Here is an 18889-nt window from a genome sequence, read left to right on the forward strand (position 1 = left end):
GGCCGAACACACCAGCACACCCCATCTCACCCCATCCCACCCATCTGGCCCAGCGCTCGCCTGCCCTTCAGCACCGGAGCCCCTCAAGGGCAGGCTCGTGACCAAATGAACCCAACCCCCAGCATGTGTGAAGCAGGAAGCTGGCCCCAGCCTGGGAGGACCCTGGAGCCAGCGTGGCCTGAGAGCAGCCTGGGGAGGGAGGAGGGACACAGAAGTCACTGGGCAGTGGCTATGTGGGGACTCTGGAGATCAGAGTGTCCCAACACTTGAGACCTGCTGAGGAGCAGCAGGGAGCCCCAGCCTCACCCCCAGACTCTCAGCAAACGTCTGAAGCTGGACTGTGAGGAAGGGGTGAGGCATCACGGAGGCTGAGAGGAAGGGGCGAAGCGGGACAGGGTCGCAGGGGGTGAGCACGTAAGCCATCTCGGGAGTCGGGGCGGGAACAAGGGGCAGGTGCAGCCAGAGCGCTTGGGGGTGCTGAGAGGAGCAGCAGACGGTGGGGGCCAGGTCAGCGGCAGGCGGGCACTCACCGGTTGTAGCCACTCAGCGAGAACGCGCCCTGTGGAGACGCAGACGTGCTGCTCTTAAAGTAGTAGATGCATCGTTTGTGGATGATGACAAAGCGCAGGGGCCCTGCGGGCAGCAGGCAAGGGTGGGCGGTGAGCCACAGGGGCCACTGACCCCCACTGAACAGAAGGGTAGGGGGCTGGGCTGGCATGCTGACCCCTCCCCGGGAGTCCACTGCGGGGTCATATGTGGACAAATTCATGGGCATGCTGGCCAGCCCCAGGGCAGGGGGAGGTTTGGGGGGCTGTGCGGAGCTATCACAGGCCCCCAGGGACAGGACTGTCAGGAGGGCAGAGCCAGGGCCAGAGGCCCAGGGAGGCCACAGCCGCCTTGCTGGAGGTTGTGGAGCTGCCAGGAGGTTCCCTCCACTACAGGCTGGCACAGCGAGGGGGGAGGGGCAAAGAAGCTCAGAGAGTTGTGAATGGGCTGAGGAAGCTGACCTCAGGTCCCCCGCGGGGTGGCGGGAAACTCAGGAAGGCCCACCATGTAAGGAGCCAGAGGTCCGGAGAGGCTGGGTGCTTGTCCCAGGAATCCAGCGGGGCAGATGACTAGGACTCAGCCCTGTCCCCATGTCCTCCCACCGTGCTCCCTGCCACAGGGGACTCACATTTGAGCATCTGCAGCTGGGTGCCGCCCTTCTTGTGCAGGTAGCCAGCCTTGACCACACCCCCAGGCATAGTGAGCAGGTTCTGGGCACCAATGGCCTTCATAGGGACCGGCCAGTGCATCTCCTCAGCTGCCATGAAGCTGCAATAAAAGGGGAAATGTCTCAGTGGGGGGAACAGAAGATGTCTTAGCTGGGGACATGCAACAGGGACACTGCCAAGATCCTGGCAACAGCATGAAGATTCAAGGCAGTAAGGGGTCAGAAAGCCCCTTTTCCGAAGACCCTAAGCTTCCAGGTGGGACCTCAGGGAGAAAGGGCCACCCGGTCCACTTGGGCAGCCCTTGGTACATTCAGCCACATACCCGACCCCCAAGGACCCTGAGAGCCAATGTGTCCCTTCATTGTCACTGGTTCACTCTGCACACACCTACTGAGCTCAAGGCCCCACGGGGGCTTGGCTACGGAAGTAAATGAACTCAGGAAACCACTGACCCAGGTAAGTCAGACCTTAGGCCATAACCATCCCAAGTCTGAGTGCCAGATGAGCCTAGAATGGGGCCTACCCTAGACAAGAAGTCAGGGAGGGCTTCTGGGAGAAGATAACCCGGGTCACAACTGGAAGGAGGGAGTTAAAGCGGTACAGGGGCTGGGGCAGGCCCTCGGCGCCCTCTCCAAAAGCGGCGCCTCTCAGGAGGGAGACACACAGCTCCCAGACACCTCACCCTCCACTCCTGCCTGCCCTTAGCTGGCTTCTGTCCATCCCTTTCTGAAGGCCCTGCGACCAGGAAGCAGGAAAGCAGGGGGCCAAGAGCCCCTAGCTCCCGGGTCAGACAACCCAGCCTGGCCTATGGGGCATCCCTAAGCCTGTTGCTGGGCTGACCGTTTGGTGGGTTGGGTGGTACCCACCCTGTCTCCCCATCAGCCTGGGGCATCACTTGGGCAGGAATCACAGTGCCGTCACCAGAGACGCTGACCACCTTAGGGATAACCCAGCCCTACAGGACCCTACGTCTGGGTCCCAGCGTCAGGCCTGCCCCTCTCCAGCCTCTTACTCATGCTCTAGCTGCTCTCCCTGAAACCTGCCAGGCTGTTTCACACTTCTGGCCTCCCCTCACATGGAGAACTCCTACTCATCCTTCAAGACCCAGCTTCAGAGTCTCCTCTTCTGTGAGGAACCTCAATGCCCAGTCACATTTAGGCTGTCCCCCCATCCCTGGCCCATCTCAACAGCGCCCCCAACCCTGCACTGTTATGTGTGTGCCTGCCCCCACCCCACCCAGGGCCTGGTCCCTCCTGAGGCCCCAGCCCATTGGAGGTGTGTGGTCAGTAGTGGAACCGCTGGTGGAGCAGCTAGCGAGAGACCCGGAGGTCCAGTCCTGCTGGGCCTCCTGCCACTAAGGCCCCTTGCCCTGAAGCACACACAACGACAACCATTCTGCTCTTAGCAAAAGAGCACCCTCCATCCAATGTTCCCCGCCGCCAGGGACCCGGGCTGCGCCTCCGCCAGGCCCGGGCCCTGCCTCGGTCACTCCGGCTGCCGCCTGGGCTCCATCTGCACACAAAGCCAACCCCTCCAACAGGAACCCACCAACAGCAGAGCTAGAAACAAAGGCGCGGACACCCATCCCTGGGACGCCGGCCGCACGGTGCCCCCCGTGGGGAGGCAGGAGGGGGCCGCGCCCACCCACAGGGAGGTGCTGGGCACAGACAGGCCCGAGCCCCGCCCGGAGCCCCCAGACCCGCCAGCCTGGGGCCGGCCCACGCCCGCCTTTGTTCTCGCAGGAAGCGCTGGCCGGGTCGGAGCCGGGGTCGGCCGCCCGCCCGTACTCACGGCGTCCAGGCGGCGGGCCCCGCCGGCTTCCGGAGGGCGGTGCGCCTGCCCCGCGCACACCGACACGGCCCCGCGCTGGGCCCCCCCGCCGCCTCGCCCCCGGCTCCCGGCTCCCGCGGCCCGAGCCCCGTGCCTGCCATGCCAGCGCGCCCCCGGCCCAGCGCCCCCAGCCCCGCGCAGCTGGCTCCTCCCCCGCGGGCGGGGCCCAGGGCAGGTGAGGAGTCCCTCCCCCCGCACCGCCCCCTCTCCCGTAGGGGGTGGGGCTGGCGGGGGGCAGGTGAGGAGCGCCGTCCCTCCGCCCATCACAAACTGACGGGGCCTCAGTTTTCCCATCAACTCCACTGCGAATGGCCTGGGGGGCGCGAAGCGAACGTCTAAAGTGCAGCCCAGAATAAAAAAGCCACCGATGCAAACGAGGCAGCAGTTTCCCAGCCCCAGTACAGCCAGTGCCGGCGAGCTGGAAGGCCCAGGTTCCAGGTGCACTGGGCAGGCCAGCGCCCTTGGAAAAGGGGCTTCTCCTCCCTGGATATCTGTCTGTGCTTCTTAAGTGGGGTGATGGCCGCCCTGCCTCCAACAGCTGGGGTGGGGCTGAAGCAGGTCCGGCAGCTGAGTGCCCCCCAGGCTGGCATGTATGCAGGCCCCAGGCAGCTCTACAGTACCTCCTGCCCCTCATGGGTAGGCTGCTTCACCTGCCTCATGGCATGGGCCTCCACCCTCGGATTCCCTGCAGGAGTCAGGGGTCTGGTCCTCCGTAGCCCCCCACCAGCTTGCGCATACGTGGGCTTCTCTCCCAGGAGACCCCCAGGCTGGCCAAAGGCTGGTGAAGGCCCTTGCTCACCTCCCAAGCATTCTGACTCCCCACCCCACCTGCATGCAGGTTGCCACCCAGACCGGCCACCTGCTGCAGAAGGTAGCTCTCACAGCTCGGGCCCTGCTCCCTCCCACATCGCTGTCCACACTGGGCTCCCCTCTCTGGTGTCCTGGCCTCCACCTCGGGCCCTGCTCCCTCCCACATCGCTGTCCACACTGGGCTCCCCTCTCTGGTGTCCTGGCCTCCACCTCGGGCTTGCTCTGGGGGGGGGGGGGCCTCCCACTGCAAGCCACCTTCGCTTCTCACTGCGGCCTCCCACAGCAAGGCTCCACCCTGCCTCTGAGCCTTATTCCAGGGCCCCTGCCAGTGCCTCTTACGGCAGCATCCAGGGCAGCCTCCTCCTGCACCCAGCCATGTCTCTACCACCTCTGGGCAGCCCCCACCATTGCCTCACTTCTCTCCCCTAACTCGTCTTCCCGCGATCTCCCTCCACTCAGCACATTCTCCAACACACGCCTGCAAGTCCTCCTCAAGACTACCTGGGCCTTCAGATCCTGCCTTTCTCACGGCTCTCCTCCTGCTCTCCACCTCCTGTGCCAAACCCTTGACTCCCATTACCCAAAACCGCCAGGTACCCTCCTCCAGGCCGCTGTGCAGTTTCCACTGCGTGTGGCTGCGCGTGAACTAAGCCAGCCCAAGCGTTGGCTCAAATGAACACCAATCCTTCATACACCTTTCCAAAAACAGAAGACTAAGGAACTCATTCCACGAGGCTAGCATTACCCAATACCAAAAGCAAAGACATCGCAAAAAAGAAGACTACAGACCAATATCCCTTCTGAATTTAGAAAGCTGGTCGTACACCATGTCAAGTGGGAGCCATCCCAGGCATGACAGTTTGGTTTAACATTCAAAATTCAATGAGCATGATACATCAGATCAATCGAATAAAGGATAAGAACCACATGATCATCTCAGAAAGAAATCACTTGCCAAAATTCCACAAGCCTTCATGATAAGAGCACCACTCTACAGACTAGGAACAAGAGGAAACTTCCTCAACCTGGTAGAATCCTAGAGCCCACACCACTCAGTGGTGAGAGACGGTGGGCTTTGCCTGAAGGTCAGGGACGAGGCCAGGACATCTGCTCTCACCACTGCTATTCAACACTGTATAAGGAAAAAAATGGTATCCAGATTGGAAAAGATGAAGTTACACTTCACAGATTAGATGATTGTGTATACAGAAAATTCCAAGGAATCCGTTAAAAAATGAGTAGAACTAATAAACAGGGTCAGCTAGGTGGCAGATTACAAGATCAATACACAAAAATCAGTCGTATTTCTATATACTAGCAAAGAACAATCCCAAAGTGAAAGGAATGAGCTACAGTGTATCCTCTTCCAGGCTGTCTTCCCTGACTTCTAGGGGGTCCTATGACCCTGCACAGAGCTAGCACAGCCCCTCCAAACACTGACCACACTAGGTTGTCACTGTCCCCCACCAGCACAGGCCCAGAAGAAAAGGGGTACCCAGGGAGCACCGAAGGAGGTACAGGATGATGACCCTGCTGGGTGGCGGGGACTGCAGTTGTGTGGAAGGCACAGGAAACCGAATCCGAGCCCCCACCCTGGGGTATTGCCTCCTCCCCTATCTGTAAGGAGACCTGGCATGTGTGTGGGATGGGGGCAGCTGCTGTGAGGACACACAGAGCCCCCCCGCACATGGCTCCACACCTGGGTGAGGTCGGGGGGTAGCTGGAACGGCCCACAGCCCCACTGCTGCTCAGCTCAATGGCCAGGCAGGCTCAGGCTGGGAGGGCCTCATTTTCCCAAGAGCGCCGTCCCTCCATGGCAGAATGAGGGCTCCTGGGTGGCCACTGACTGACCTTGGGTGGGGAGGGTGGGTCGTGACAGTGCCAGGTTGCTCCACCCTCACCTCCCCTGGGAATGTCCTCACCGATGGCACAGCGCCTCTCCAGAGGACGGGCTGTCCAAAGAGAAGACCATCCTGACTCCAGCACCCTCTGACCACCCCCAGCCCTGCCCTGTACCAGTGTGTGAGCTGGGTTGCCTGGCACCTGACCAGAAGCCCAGTGCCAGGCCAGGCTGGAGCAGGAAAGGGGAAGTAGTGGCTGAGGGTGAGGGTCATGACGGGCCATGGTGACCACATAGCTTTCGGGGACTTGCAGCTCACGGCCTCCAGCTCCATTGGTGCCCATGAAAGTTGAGGGGAGTCCCCAAGACACACCCACACTCCTGGCCTGCCTGGCCTCCCACTGTCTCCCTCAATGCCCACAGTGTCACCCCAGCCCCAGTGACCTGATGGTTAAACTCCATTCTCCCCAGGGGCCCCCCCACAGGACTTCCTACCAGCTCAGCGCAGGAAGCCTCCATCCCCTTCTCCGCAAGGGCAGACACCCCACTGGGGCCCGCTTACTGTGCTGCGTGTAGTACCCGCTAGGCCACGCTGGTGGGAGCTGTCAGGGACAGTGATGGAGACCTGAGTTCAAATCCTGCCAGGCCCATCCTCCACTTAGCCTCCACTTCTCCAGTTCAAAGTGGGCATGGAGAGTCCACTCCTCAGAGTGCCCAGACACCCATTAGCACAGTGACAGGTCCGTCCTCTCAGGGGACTGAGGCCACCCAGAGAGCATCCAGCAGAGTCAGCACGCATTTTCCAGGCTTGCTGTGCTGTGAGGCGCTATGTTCCCTGGACTGTGAAGGGCTACCTGGAGCAGGGTTCTGGAGACACACAGGTCAGTGTCAAGGGGCAGGCATGGTGGCTGCTGGCCTCCATGAGCCCTTCCAGCAGGTGGGTGTGCACTAGGGAAGGTGGCACCTTGGGGACACTCTGGGTCTCTGCTCCTATGCTCATCCCCCACCTTCTGTCAAAGTTGAGACTGGTCTATGTATTTAGGTGCAGGGGCGGGGCAGGTAGGTGGGAATCGCTTGGTCCCACGAAGTGTAGGCTCTATGGCCCCCAACCGCCATGGGGCTGTGTGCCCCAGAGGAGGGCGTCATTGCCTGCTCAGGCCCACATGTGAGCTGTGGGGGCTGCCCTCGGGGCCAGTGGCATGGATGGTGTGCACAGATAGCATATGTGGGAGCTGCACAGTTTGAATGTGGGTTCTATGTGTGTCCGTCGGTGTGCCCACATATGCACAGGTGTGAGCTGTGCAAGAGAGTGGAGCCTGGGGGGGGTGGGGCCTGGGGGCTGCGCTCCTGCGGGCTGTCTGACACCTTCAGACATGGCCCTGGCTGCGGTGAGGGAGCTGGCACCTCGTGTGACCAGTGTCGGGGGTTCCTGTCAGTGCTGACTAGGCCGGCCTGTCTCTGGGAGCCACAGGGTGAGGTGGGGCGGGGATGGGCCAGGCCCCCAATGTACTTATTCACACCCTCACACACAGTTGTCGTCCACACGCATGCCCACTGACACCCTCACACTCATACAAAGGCACACGTGCACTCATACATACCCACTCATACATGCACACACACGTATTCACACCTCATTCACACACGTGTACACACCCACTCATCCACTCTCATGGGCCCATTTGCACTCACATGTATGCACACTCATGTACTCGCTCACATGTACTCACATACACACACACACACACACAGAGCCTCCAGGGGCTAACAGGACCCTTCACGGTGGCCCCCAGTGCCCTGGGCAGGCAGCTTGGGCATCGGTCACATGATTGCCACCCCCCCAGCCCTACCCAGACCCAGGGCCAAGTTCTACCTGGCGGCGCCTTACATCCCACAGGCTCGGTGCTCTAGTCCCACTTTGCAGACTAGGACATGGGGCCACAAAAGGCTCAGGGCTGTGAGTACCAAGCACACTGGGCACTCACCACGGGCCAGGCTCCGTGCTTCTCAGGAACCACTTTATGTCACCATCCCAACACCCCTGAGCTGTGAACCAGCATCACCCCCACGTCACTGATGAAGACACCGAGGGCCAGAAAAGCGGAGTAACTCACCCAAAGTTACATAGCCAGTAAATGGTGGGGCGCTCACCCCCTGCCTAGCGCACCCACTCCCCAGCCTGGCACATAGGTGGCACTAGGTGGCAGTGGGGTGACAGCTGCAGGGCAGGGAAGAGGAGGGACCCCAGTGCCTCTTACTCAGCCCATTTGTTCTCCCCTTTCAGTTTCCCTTCTTCCTTCCTCTTCCCAGAATCTTTCTCCATAAAAGAATCAAAACCAAAAATCTATGAAGGCTGGTGACCAGCCATGCCACAGGCAGTTCTGCCCCAGCGGGCTTCACAAGGAGAGCCCCGCTGCCGGCAGGTCCCCCCAGGGCTCCTCAGCTCTGCGCCAGGCCCCCCAGCACCTCCTGGCCCAGGCAGGCAGGTGCTCACGCAGCTCTGCCTGCCCCTCAGTGCGTGCACTCACACGCTCCCATTCACACTCACACTCCCATTCACACTCACACTCACACCATCACTCACAACACTCACTCACACACAATGTATGCACACACAGGACCCAAATGTCAAGGCCACCCCCGGAGGGTGTGTGGGGGAAGGCTCACCCCAGCCTGGGCGCCCACCCCAGCTGTGTGCCCGGGGTCCTGTGGGTCCCCTCCGCGACCCCGATGGGGGCCCTGTCTCCCACATGGGGCCTCCTCAAGTGGTTCGGAGGGCACAGGCCGGCACCACCTCCCCAGCCACCAGTCCCAGGGCCACCCCACTGACCTGAAGGCACTAACCCAGCACATGTCTCTCCTGCCTGGTGACAGGTTGGGGGCAGGCATCCTGGGGCCCAAGGAGTCCATGTGGCTCAGGGGCCACGGGGTGGGGCCGTGGCCTGCATCCCCAGGCTGGTGAGGCCTGGTGCCTCGGGGCTGCCCGAAGTGCTCCCTCCTGCTGACAGCCTCCTGCTGCTTCTGGGGCCTGTGGCCACCAGGGCTTCCTCCCCACCGGGGACTTCCTGTTGCCGGTCCCTGGGCAGCCCCAGTAGCCGGCACTTCCTCTCTTCCGCCCTGTGAGTCCTGAGGCCCAGGGCTGCGCCCACCCGCGCCGTTCTGTTCTGCCTGCTAGGTTTTAACCACTTGCTCTGTGGTCAGAGCCCCAAGCTCTCCAAGGCCCTCGGCGAGGCCAGCTGTGTCCCTGGGGAGAAAGCTCCCCGCAGATCCCCCACAGCCACCTCTGCACACTTGGCTTCTCCCCAGCAAAACACCGAAGCCCCTCACAGCCCACAGACTGAGGCACAACCTGCTTGGCCCAGAGACGCCCACCCAGCTAGAAGCCAGCGCTAACACTCCACGTGGGGAGCTCACTACCTCCCACTGTGCTTCTTTCACCAGTGCAAACGCTACCACCCTGCTCTGCCATCTGAGGCCACACAGAGGGGCTGCGCCTCTTGCACCAGGAACCTTTCGGGTTTCAATGTGGTCACCTCTCTGCCTTTGGACACCAAGAGACCAAGACACTGGTCCTAAGCCTGGGCACAGGCATTTCCCTCCCACCCTCCGTCCCACTCGCCCATGCTTGGCACAGCCTCTGCGAACACCAGGCTCGCTGGAAAGCACTTATGACCTGTGGGCAAACACACAGGTGCCCGTCACTCCCAGTCCCTCTCAGAATGCAGCCCCTCCAGGCCTGCGTTGCTCTGCCCACCACCCTCCCTGCCCGTCCAGTCAGGGAGCTGGGGGACAGGGGTACAAGCCCTGGCCTGTTGCTGCAGAGACCGCACATCCCCTGCCCATCCTCGCCTGAGCTCTGTTCTCAAGGTCCTACCCCTCCCATTAGAAGGAGCACTCTGGGGCTACACCCACGGCAGGATTTGAGGATGATGGGCCACAGGGTCCCTGAGAGTTACAAAGGTCTCATATGGTCCACCAGGTTTCCTAGGGCACAGCCCCCACAACCAGCTGTGCAGCACCTCGCTGTGCCATATACCTGCGTGTCAGGGCACTGGAGGAGAGCGGCTCCCAGGCTGGGGGCCAGCTCAGGGCCAGAGACATCCTGAAAGGAGAGGAGCTGAGGCTTTTGTGTCTGAGCGCCCCTCAGGGTGGGGGTAGCCACCCTGGCTCCTGTGCCAGCCTCGGCATCCTCAGGTGGCTGAGGGCAGAACGTGCCTTCAGCAGAAAGCTGGCCATGATAAGACAGACAGATGGTGGCAAGGGGAGGGTTAAGTGGGGCCTCGTCCCCTTCTCCTTCCTCTTTGCAGCCTGCCCAGGGTGGGTAGAGGCCCCCGAGTGAGACACAGCTGGGCACCCAGCCCACCTCCATCTTTTGCCAGCTGTGTGGTCTCAAGCTACTGACTTAGCCTCTCTAGGCCTTAGTTTCTTCATCAGTGAAATGGGTGCTGAGCATTCAGATAAAATAGCAGGTGAGAAGCCCTCAGGCCATGGACCAGCCAGGAGAAGCCAGAGGGGTAGTTCTGGGACATGGTGGGGGCCTCAAGGAGCTATGGGGTCCAGAGCAGGTGCCAGGTCTGACCGAGGGGGAGTTTGCTATGACAGGGGTGGTGGGAGGGAGTCAAAGGCAGAGCAGGGGCTCGGGGTGAGCAATGTCCAGGGTGGGGAGGAATCCATGGGCACGACTAGATGGCCAAGACCAGGGGAGGTTGGGGTACAGGTGTAGGGATGAGAACCTGCCGAGGTAAGAACCAGGACCCACTGGCCATCCCGGGGCCGTCCCAGTCCTCACTGGACAGATGGAAGGATGGGTGAGGCCTGAGGTCACGCAGACGTCAGAGCCTCCCCCTGCCCTTGGCCCCCAAGGGCCCCAGGCACGGAAACGCAGCATAGGTGGACGTGGGCAGAGGGCCCTGGCCCAGGGATGCCGCAGCAGGAGTCAACGCAGAGCAGAGGAACACAGGTCCCTGTGGGGGTCAGACCTAGTTTTCCTGCAGAAGGCTGAGGTCAGGATTCCCAGGCTGCTATGCTGCCCTAAGGCACCTCCTCTCCGTGTGCCCTCCAATCTCCAGAGGCAGGTTCACCCCTGCAGCAAATAAACGACACTGCCATTCATACTCCTGGAAACAGGGCACTCAGCTCCCTCTCCCCGCACCCCAATAATGGCAGCTCCATGACCTTTTACACTCTGCTGGCAATAACCACGGCAATGACCCCACACCAGCATCCAAGCAGGGAGACACATGGGGCTAGGCTGTGGCTGGGGTCCCCACACTCAGCAGCTCTGGTCTTCCACTCCACCCGTCCCAAGTTGCAGCTCCTCCCCCTGCCCCCAGTGGCAGGGGCCCACCCCAGCTTGCAGGACTGCAGGGCACTTACCAGGGTAGGTGGGAACCAGCCCGCAGGGCCCGGGAGGGGCCAAGGGTCAGCCTGAAAAAAGAGGGAGGGAGAGATTTCACTCCGGGCTGCCGGGTCCACAGCCTGCTCAGGAGCGAGGCAGATGCCCAGTGCGGCACTACTGGTCCTGTCGCCCTGCACTGGCCATGAGGACACTGAGGTGCAGACAGGAGGGCACCAGCTGTGCCAATGGTCAGGTAACGAAGGCATGGGGGCTGGAACCACCTCCCTGGGTACCCCAGCGCAGCTTTCCCATGGGTACCCAGAGACCCACCCATACCCAGCCCGGTGCCCCACCTGCCACCTCCAGGGGCAGCTCAGGCACTGAAGGTGCCAAGGAGGGACTGCCAGACCTAGGCAGGGTTCTAGGCCCAGGTAAGGGTGGCTGGCACCCCCTGTGGAGAAAGCCTCAAGCTCTCAAAATAAGACATCGGCCTCCACAGGGCCTGGGCCCACCACAGCAGCCCGAGGCAGCGCCCACCAGCTCCTCGGCCACAACCCGCCATGCCCGGCCTCCACCAGCCTCATTTTCCTCTCAGTACAGCAGAGGCTGGAAGAGCGAAGGAAGGGTGGGCTCTCCCTCTCCCCTAGAGCCGCCTGATTTTCTGGCCTCCAGGACTGTGAGTTTCTGTTGTTTTAAGCCCCAGTGTGTGGTACTTTGTTTTGGCAGCCGTGGGAAACTATTACACCCAGGGACTTGGGGACTTGCCCAAGTCCTTTCTCTGGCGACTGCAGGCTTTCACTCCCAGGTGACCTGAAATCCTGGACATGCTGTGCAGGGACAGGTGGTTCTGGGGGCAGCGCCCAGTGGGCACCCAGCTGGATGGGGCAAATCTGAGCTGGCCTCCCTGGATGTCCACAGCCTCGCTCAGGCCTGGCTCGGACTTCTCCCCTGAAATCTCCACGTCAATGGCACAGCTCTGCCCACCAGAGTGTCACCACATGAACGAGTATTTCCCCAGCAGCCCCCTTAGGCTCAGGACGGTGACTGGCCCACAGCAGGGCCGAGACAGACCAGTGTATGGACAGATGGGTTGAATGTCATGTCCGCACGTGGCCAACCCCCTGACGTGGCTGTAACCAGCATATGCCTGGACCATCGCTCAGAGCAGAATAAAGAATTGTGACTTACAGCCTATCTGACCCTCATTAAGAAGTGACAGGCAGCGGACTGCAGCCAAGGCCCAGCCATGCTCCAGGGCCTCTGCGTTGGAACAGCCCACGTCTCCGACCCCAGAAGACAGCACTGTGCTGGGCTCTAGGAGGCAGCCACGGGCTTCTCAAGGCTGCCAAGAATGGAGATGGAGGCAGCCTGGCCAGTCCTGCGTCCGAGGCCAAAGAGAATCAGGGGCAGTGCAGAAAGAGGCCCCCATGCATGGCTGCCTGAACGGGCCCTCGGCTTCCAAGGATGATGGCTGAACTGGGGGAGGAGTGGGGTTTCTACCCTGGGATCCCAGAGACGACTCACAATGCCCACACACTGAGGCCGTGCTGGCCACACAGCACCCCGGGCCTTCCTCTCCCAGGCCTGGTGTCTGCCTCCCACAAAAGTTCCCGAGAAGGGTAGTACCTCGAGGATTGGAGCAGAGCTGGGGCCTCAGTCAGGGCCATGCCTCGTGCCAAGCCCTGGACAGGGTAGGGCTCCCCAGGAGGGAGATGGCTGGGCAGAGGGTCCAGGCTGAGGGACCCTATCTGCAGGGACAAGGTCCACGGCAGGCCACGGCGAGGGGTGGGTCGGCCTGGGGACGAGCAGGTTGGCAGTGTCACTTGGCCAAGCCTCTCCTGCCTCAAACCACAAACCAACAGTAGCGGTTCAGGATTCACACTTCAGTTCACCGTAACACTGACAAGTTTCCACCTTTTGATTGCTTGAGAAAACTCTCCAGAGTGCTGACGTGGGGGCCCATCCACCCCCGCGTTCCTGGCCCCTCGCCCACCGATGCAGCCCGCCCCTCGCCAGCCCTGCCCCCTGGCCTGAAGAGGCTCACTGCTCCGCACCGCAGCCAGGTTGGGCACCCCAAGGACACAGGCTCTGCAGGGGGCACGGGGTGCCACCCCCGAGAGAGGCCTTACTCCACATCTGCACCACGAGATGCTGCCCTCCCCAAGTGATCTTAGCAGATCCTAACAGCGCAGAGCACAAGTACAGGCCTAGCTCAGTCCCCTCCTCCTAACCTTGTGGCCCACTCTGAGCCTCAATTTCCTTATCTGAAGGTGGGGCTGACAGCTCCTATGTGGGGTTGTCCCAAGGACCAGCTGGCATGGTGGGTGGGCAGGGTGACTCCAGGGGCACCTGGTCACCAGGTTTCTATTGGCAACACCATCATTGCAGTCGTGTTGGGAAGAGAGAGTCTTCTCCCGAACCTCCCCTGTGGGTCTGCACCCTGGTGCACTCCTGGCCCAGCGTGCTAGGAATCCCACCGAGGTGAGGTGACAGACGCCTCGGCCCCAGTGGCTTGCTCTGCCTGGAGCACCATCCTTTCCGTTTCCTGGGACCCCTCCTGCCTCCTCAGCCCCTGGCCCAGCGTGTCCTCTTTCACGCTCCCCCAGTGCAGCATCTCCGGCCTGACTCCTGCCCTTCGCTCCCCATGAGCTTCACTCCGTGTGCATCTAAGCAGCGTGCCCAGCACACCCCGGGTACCTGCTGACACACAAGCAGATGGGGTCCAGTTCATGGGGCTCATTTGCTCAATTAAACCATTCATCTCACACCAAGCGTCCCGACTTCTCCATCCCCCGGGGGGGGGGGCTCTGGCTGCATGACAGATGTCCAGCTCTGCTGCGCTCTGAGTGGCCTCAGCCAGGCACATGACCTCCCCCAGGCTCAGTGTCCTTGGTCACAAAGCAAGGACAGCAGCCTTCACCTGCTGAGCAGCTGGGGGGTCCGGACCATGTACCCTCCCCCGGCGGCTGAGCCCCAGGCAGACTGGGCTGCCCCGCAGCTGCCCTCCGTGGGCATGTGGTTGGACAGAAAGCTGCCAAGCACCATTGTCGAGACATTCAGAAGGGGACAGACAGTCGCCTCGGAGGTCAACTGATCCCCAGCCAGACCAGGAACCCTCAGACAACAGGACTTCCCCAAATCCAGCCAGCCCGCCTCTCCCCTTCTTAGCGGCACCGCGCTCACCACTCGAGTCATGCACGCTCTGTAACTGGCTCCCTCAGCACACGCTTACTGGGCCCCAGAAAGCTCTGGGTGGCAGCTCTGGTGCTGGGTGCCAGGCCTGGCTCCCGGCTAGACAGGGGCTAGGGGCGGTCCCTTCTGGAACAGAGGTCGCCACCTACCAGACCCTCCAAGGGACAGACTCCTCACCTGCTGAGGCCAAGGCAGGAGGGTCATGAAGGCTGGGGCACTTTCCTGCCTACTACACTCACCTCGTGTGACAGGAGGGCCAAGCTGATGGCCAAGGGCAGGATCAGGAAACACCCCCCTTTGGAATGTCTCCCCAGTGCCAGTATGTTAACTCCGTGGCCCACTCTGTCCCCAGCTGCCTGGGTGAACCTCTGCTCTCTCAATGAGGAAGTTGAAGCTGAGTGGACTGCAGCCATGGCCACCCAGCCAGCACTGCCTGTGTGACCCAGAGCCCAGAGCCACCTCACCCATTTCCTGTCTGGCTCTGAGAGGCAGAAGGAGAAGCCCCAGGGCCTACTCTGGCTCCCACCTGGGCAGAACACCCACCAGTCCAGAGGGCAGCTGGAGGAGGGCTCCGGGCTCTGCGGAGGGGTCAGGGCACACAGGGTGGGGCACACCAGGTGGGGACACAGGTGCGTGCCAACCTGTCCTCCTGATTTCACCTTACCCGCAGAGCCCATGGAGAGTGGTCAGGAGACTGCCGGCCATAAGCCCCCACCCTGGGCCCTGCTCACTGCTGTTGGTTCTCTCAGGGGCAGAAGGTCTGGTGCTCACCCCAGAACAAGCTCTGGACAAGAAGCAGAACCTGGGCCAGTTCGCCGTCAGTAACTCAGGCTGTCAGAGAAGCTGTTGGGCCCAGCACTGTGAGAAGTGCTGAGACGCAGCACTCATTGCTGACCGTGCAGACAGAGACTCAAATAAATTGAAGAAGCAGACAGTGTAGAGATTCAGAGAACGGTATAGTGTCCCTGACAGACGGGGGGGTCCCCAAAGAGCCATGGCCGAACCCCACTAGGCAGCTGACAAAACTGAGGCCGGAGAATGGCACGTCGTTACTGCTGGGCTGAGCTGGGTTAGAGCCATGGGTGCCTGTCCGTGTGGCACACAGCATTACCCCGACCCCCAGATTCTCCTGGTACTGGGGCAGAGGGCGGCAGTCAGGGCACTGCAACCTGCCAGCAAACACCACACCTTGACCCCAGAATCCAAGCTAGCCCTACACTCTGTCAGGGGCTCCCAATCTGCTGGGGAGGCAGCCACCTCTGACTCACATCCTTGTGACAACCATTCTGCCCAGATATGGTGACACATCAGCCACCGTTCTGGGAGGAATCTTTCACATGAAGTAGCCAAGCAAGGACAGCACACGGAAAGTGTCTTGGATAAGGAACAGCTTGTGCAAAGGGCCTGGGGTCGGGGTGACAGACAGGAGGGACAGGCGGGCACATTCCAGACTCACTTCTCAGGGCCACAAACCCCACTGAGTGTGGATGGTGTCTCAGACCTGCCCCAGGCTGGTCACCCACGCTGAGTACCCAGGCCAGGGCACCATTCAGGCCTGGGCTCCAATTCCAGCTTCTCTTCTTGGCACTGGGGACCTGGTACGTGTCTCTTCACTCCCTGAGTCTCACCTCCTCACACCCCCTATGGGAACACTGAAGACCAAAGGAGGCAGCTCACGGGGACTCTGCCACCAGCACTTGGCCCCGCGTTGGGTCCCAGAGCCTCTGAGGGTGGAGGGCACCAGCTCAGCCCAGATCCCAGCATCAGAACCAAGTGACAAGGGAACACAGTGGGGATACTAAGGCCATGAAGCTTGTGCTGGGGTGGGATGGGGGTAAAGGAGGTGACCAGAGAGATCCAGCCCCACTGTTCTTCGCAGGAGCCAAGGTATAGGCCAGAGATCAGCCATGACAGGCACACTACACGGAAACCTGCTGTCTGTGGTGCCAGGCCAGTGCAGCTGTGCCAGGCCTCCACACTAGCTGTCACCTGCCAGGGCATTCCTGGGCAAGCCACCAGGGACACAGGCCTTGACCCCAGTAGCAGTCAGTGGCCTTGGCTGCTCCTACAGCTGTTCCGTTACTCATTCTTTTGTATCTTTCATGCCACGGCGGCCTCCCTCAACCCACACAGCTCCTGGGTACTCTACGGCATTTCATCTGGTCATGACTCCTGGGTCAAGGCAAAGGGAAACAGGACCCAGGGTCATGAGGTGTGGCCCCAATCTGGGCTCCCCTGGCCAGGGCTCTGACCACCCAGGAACCAGCTTCCCCATGTGTCCTGTGGGTCCTGGCCACAGGCCGGAACCCGTGACAGCTGTCACAACAGGGTCCTTTTCCTCCTTCCACTCACTTTAGCATTTTAGGGTGAGGTCTTGCTTCAGTTTTAATCCATTTACTTTTACCCTTAATATTGTCAGGCTGTTTTCGAACATTTTTCTTCTTTGATGCTGTCGATTAATTTTTATTGAGTTGTTTTTTTTGTTTGTTTGTTTGTTTTTAATCACATTGTCTTTCACTTTAGGCCATGTTTTATTCCGTTTAGCTTCGCCTCAGGAGATAATACGTGTGGGCCGGGTCTGGTCCCCTCACTGGCTGCTTCCTGGGGTCACCCACAGGCCTGCAGAGCAGCACCAAGGGGCTGCGGTGGGCAGGGGCCTGGGTCTCTGGCTCACAGAGGCAGGGGGACAGACAGGCCCCGAGGGAGGGAGTGAGAGACAGGAGGCAGGAAGAGGAGGACAGAGGGGCAAAAGAAAGGAAGGAGGAGCAGGCCAACCCAACGGGTTGGGGAACTGAGAGCAGTGTGTTCCTCTTTGGCCTGGGAAGCCCAGGCTTGGGCGCTGGACTGGATGACTCATGGCCGCTGGCTCCTGTCCTGGCCCCTCGCGTGGGCCCACAGGGGGCCTGGCTGACCTGACTGTTCCCAAGCTCCCTCACACTGCCCCATTGTTCACAGGCCCAGTGAGGAGAGGGTCTGGCAGTGGGCCCGGGGTTGGCGGGAAAGTGGCCCAGCCCTGCCTCCCCTGCCCCTCCCAGTGCCATCGGGGCCCAGCCCTTGACAGACAGGGCAGGAGACAGGACAGGATCTCCATCCAGCCGTCCTGCCGTCATAAACACTGTCCCCTTTCCAAGGCCCATGGTGCAGTGGGATCCCCCCAGCCCGTCCCAGCACAGCAGAGGAGACTCTCAAACACGAGTGATCGTTCTCAGTCTGAAGCCCAAGGCCGTCTCCTGCTTCGTGCTCAACCACAGTGGACATTTCGCTGCCCTTCCCTGGCCACCTCATGCTGTCCCGGCCAGCAAACTTCTGCCCCCAAAACTCCCACTGATGCCCCACAGTGAGGCTGGGTACTGGCGTCCTCAGGGGTCCCCGGGCAGTCTGGGGGGGTCACAGAGCCCAGTGCAGGGCTGGAGAAGAGGGCCTCTGATGGAGGCTCATGCCCACTGCTCCCTGGGGACTCCAGGCCCGGCCCTTCCTCAAAGGGTGGGCGGCTCCAGTCAGGTTCCCGGGCCGCCACAGCCTCTGACCTGCGTCAGCCCCACGGCCTGGCTCTCCGGTCTGCCCAGCAGCCCCACACCCCACCCCTGGCCCAGGGACCTTAGAGCACTGGATCCCCCAGCAAAGTGCCCTCCTGGCTCAACCGCTGGTCTGGAGGGGCCGTCATGCACAGGGCAAATGCTCTCACCCAGGGCCTGACGCTTGACGCTCCCAGAGGCGAGGTGGCTTCTGGTAGTCAGCAGGGCCAGGAACCAAGCCCCGAGCGCCAGCACCCAATGCTTCTGCCTGGCTGGGGCCCCACCACGGGGCGGGGGCAGCCTGCACTGGGTGGGGGAGGAGGCACGGCTCAGTGGGCCCTATAGGGACACCACCCCCTCCCCAGGGAGACAGACATAGGGTCACAACACTGTTGGCCAGAAAAGTCAGCAAAGAACACTGGGGGTGGGGGCAGAGATGGTCCTACCAGGCTGTGCCCCATGCTCACCAGCTCTGCACCTCTAGCCCCAGTGGCCCCTCAGTGGAGTCACTGACTCCACCCTGGTCCGCTGACCCCTTGCCCCCACCACACACCCAGGTCTTGCCCGAGCCTCTTCAGCCACTGCTTCGGGGGGTAGGGGTCTCCAGACCCCAGACGGAGCTTTGAAAACATAAACCAGCCCCTGCTCGAAACCTTCCCATGCCCTGCGCCCAACCTCCAGCCCCTCGGCCTGCTCCCTGCCTCCCCCTCAGAGCCTCTGCACCACACACTGCCGGACCCTCGGCCTGGTCCCCCGTCCACTTCCTGATCCCCTCCAGAAGGCCTCCTTGGCTATCCCACACAGCATCTCCTGCACTGTTCTTGGGTGCTGTCCACTGGAAGGGGTGCCGGTCTGTGAGGGGGGCGAATCCACATGGAGGCCACTGGCTTGAGCCCAGAGTGAGGCCGTGTCCCCCTGCTTCCCAAGATCCCAGCCCTGAGCCAGCTGCCCCCTCAGTGTCCAGCTGGTAGGAACCTTGGCTTGGGCAGGTCCTCCCAGATCTCCCGGGGAGGTGGGGGTCCTCTTTCTCAACCCTCTTCCTTCCCCAGCGACTTCCTGCCCCCAGAGAGGGCAAGGCCACCACCAACCACAACACTTCACCTCCTGGTCACGTTCTCAAGAAAATGGGAAGACTGATCTCAGAGAGCCC

General features: G+C 61.4%; 1 protein-coding gene across 7 annotated transcripts in view; it reads right to left on the bottom strand.

Annotated features, from left to right (window-relative positions):
* The window catches only part of SH3BP2 (SH3 domain binding protein 2), a 32952-nt gene that overhangs the window by 9043 nt on the left and 5020 nt on the right, over window positions 1-18889 (bottom strand). The window contains exons 1-5 of one of the 7 annotated variants that reach the window (XM_081049228.1): window positions 11386-11433; window positions 11071-11121; window positions 10674-10777; window positions 1175-1314; window positions 531-633 (exon numbers count right to left, since the gene is read on the bottom strand). In XM_081049228.1, the coding sequence (XP_080905354.1) occupies window positions 531-633; window positions 1175-1310 (239 nt within the window). In that variant the 5' untranslated portion in view covers window positions 1311-1314; window positions 10674-10777; window positions 11071-11121; window positions 11386-11433. Of the gene's footprint in view, window positions 1-530; window positions 634-1174; window positions 1315-3005; window positions 3105-8524; window positions 8717-10673; window positions 10778-11070; window positions 11122-11385; window positions 11434-18889 lie in introns of those variants that run through there. The other 6 variants (XM_081049226.1, XM_081049230.1, XM_081049229.1 and 3 more) reach the window with 6 other exon arrangements.

Source organism: Rhinolophus hipposideros, assembly GCF_964194185.1.
Source record: "Rhinolophus hipposideros genome assembly, chromosome: 1".
Lineage (NCBI taxonomy): Eukaryota > Metazoa > Chordata > Mammalia > Chiroptera > Rhinolophidae > Rhinolophus > Rhinolophus hipposideros.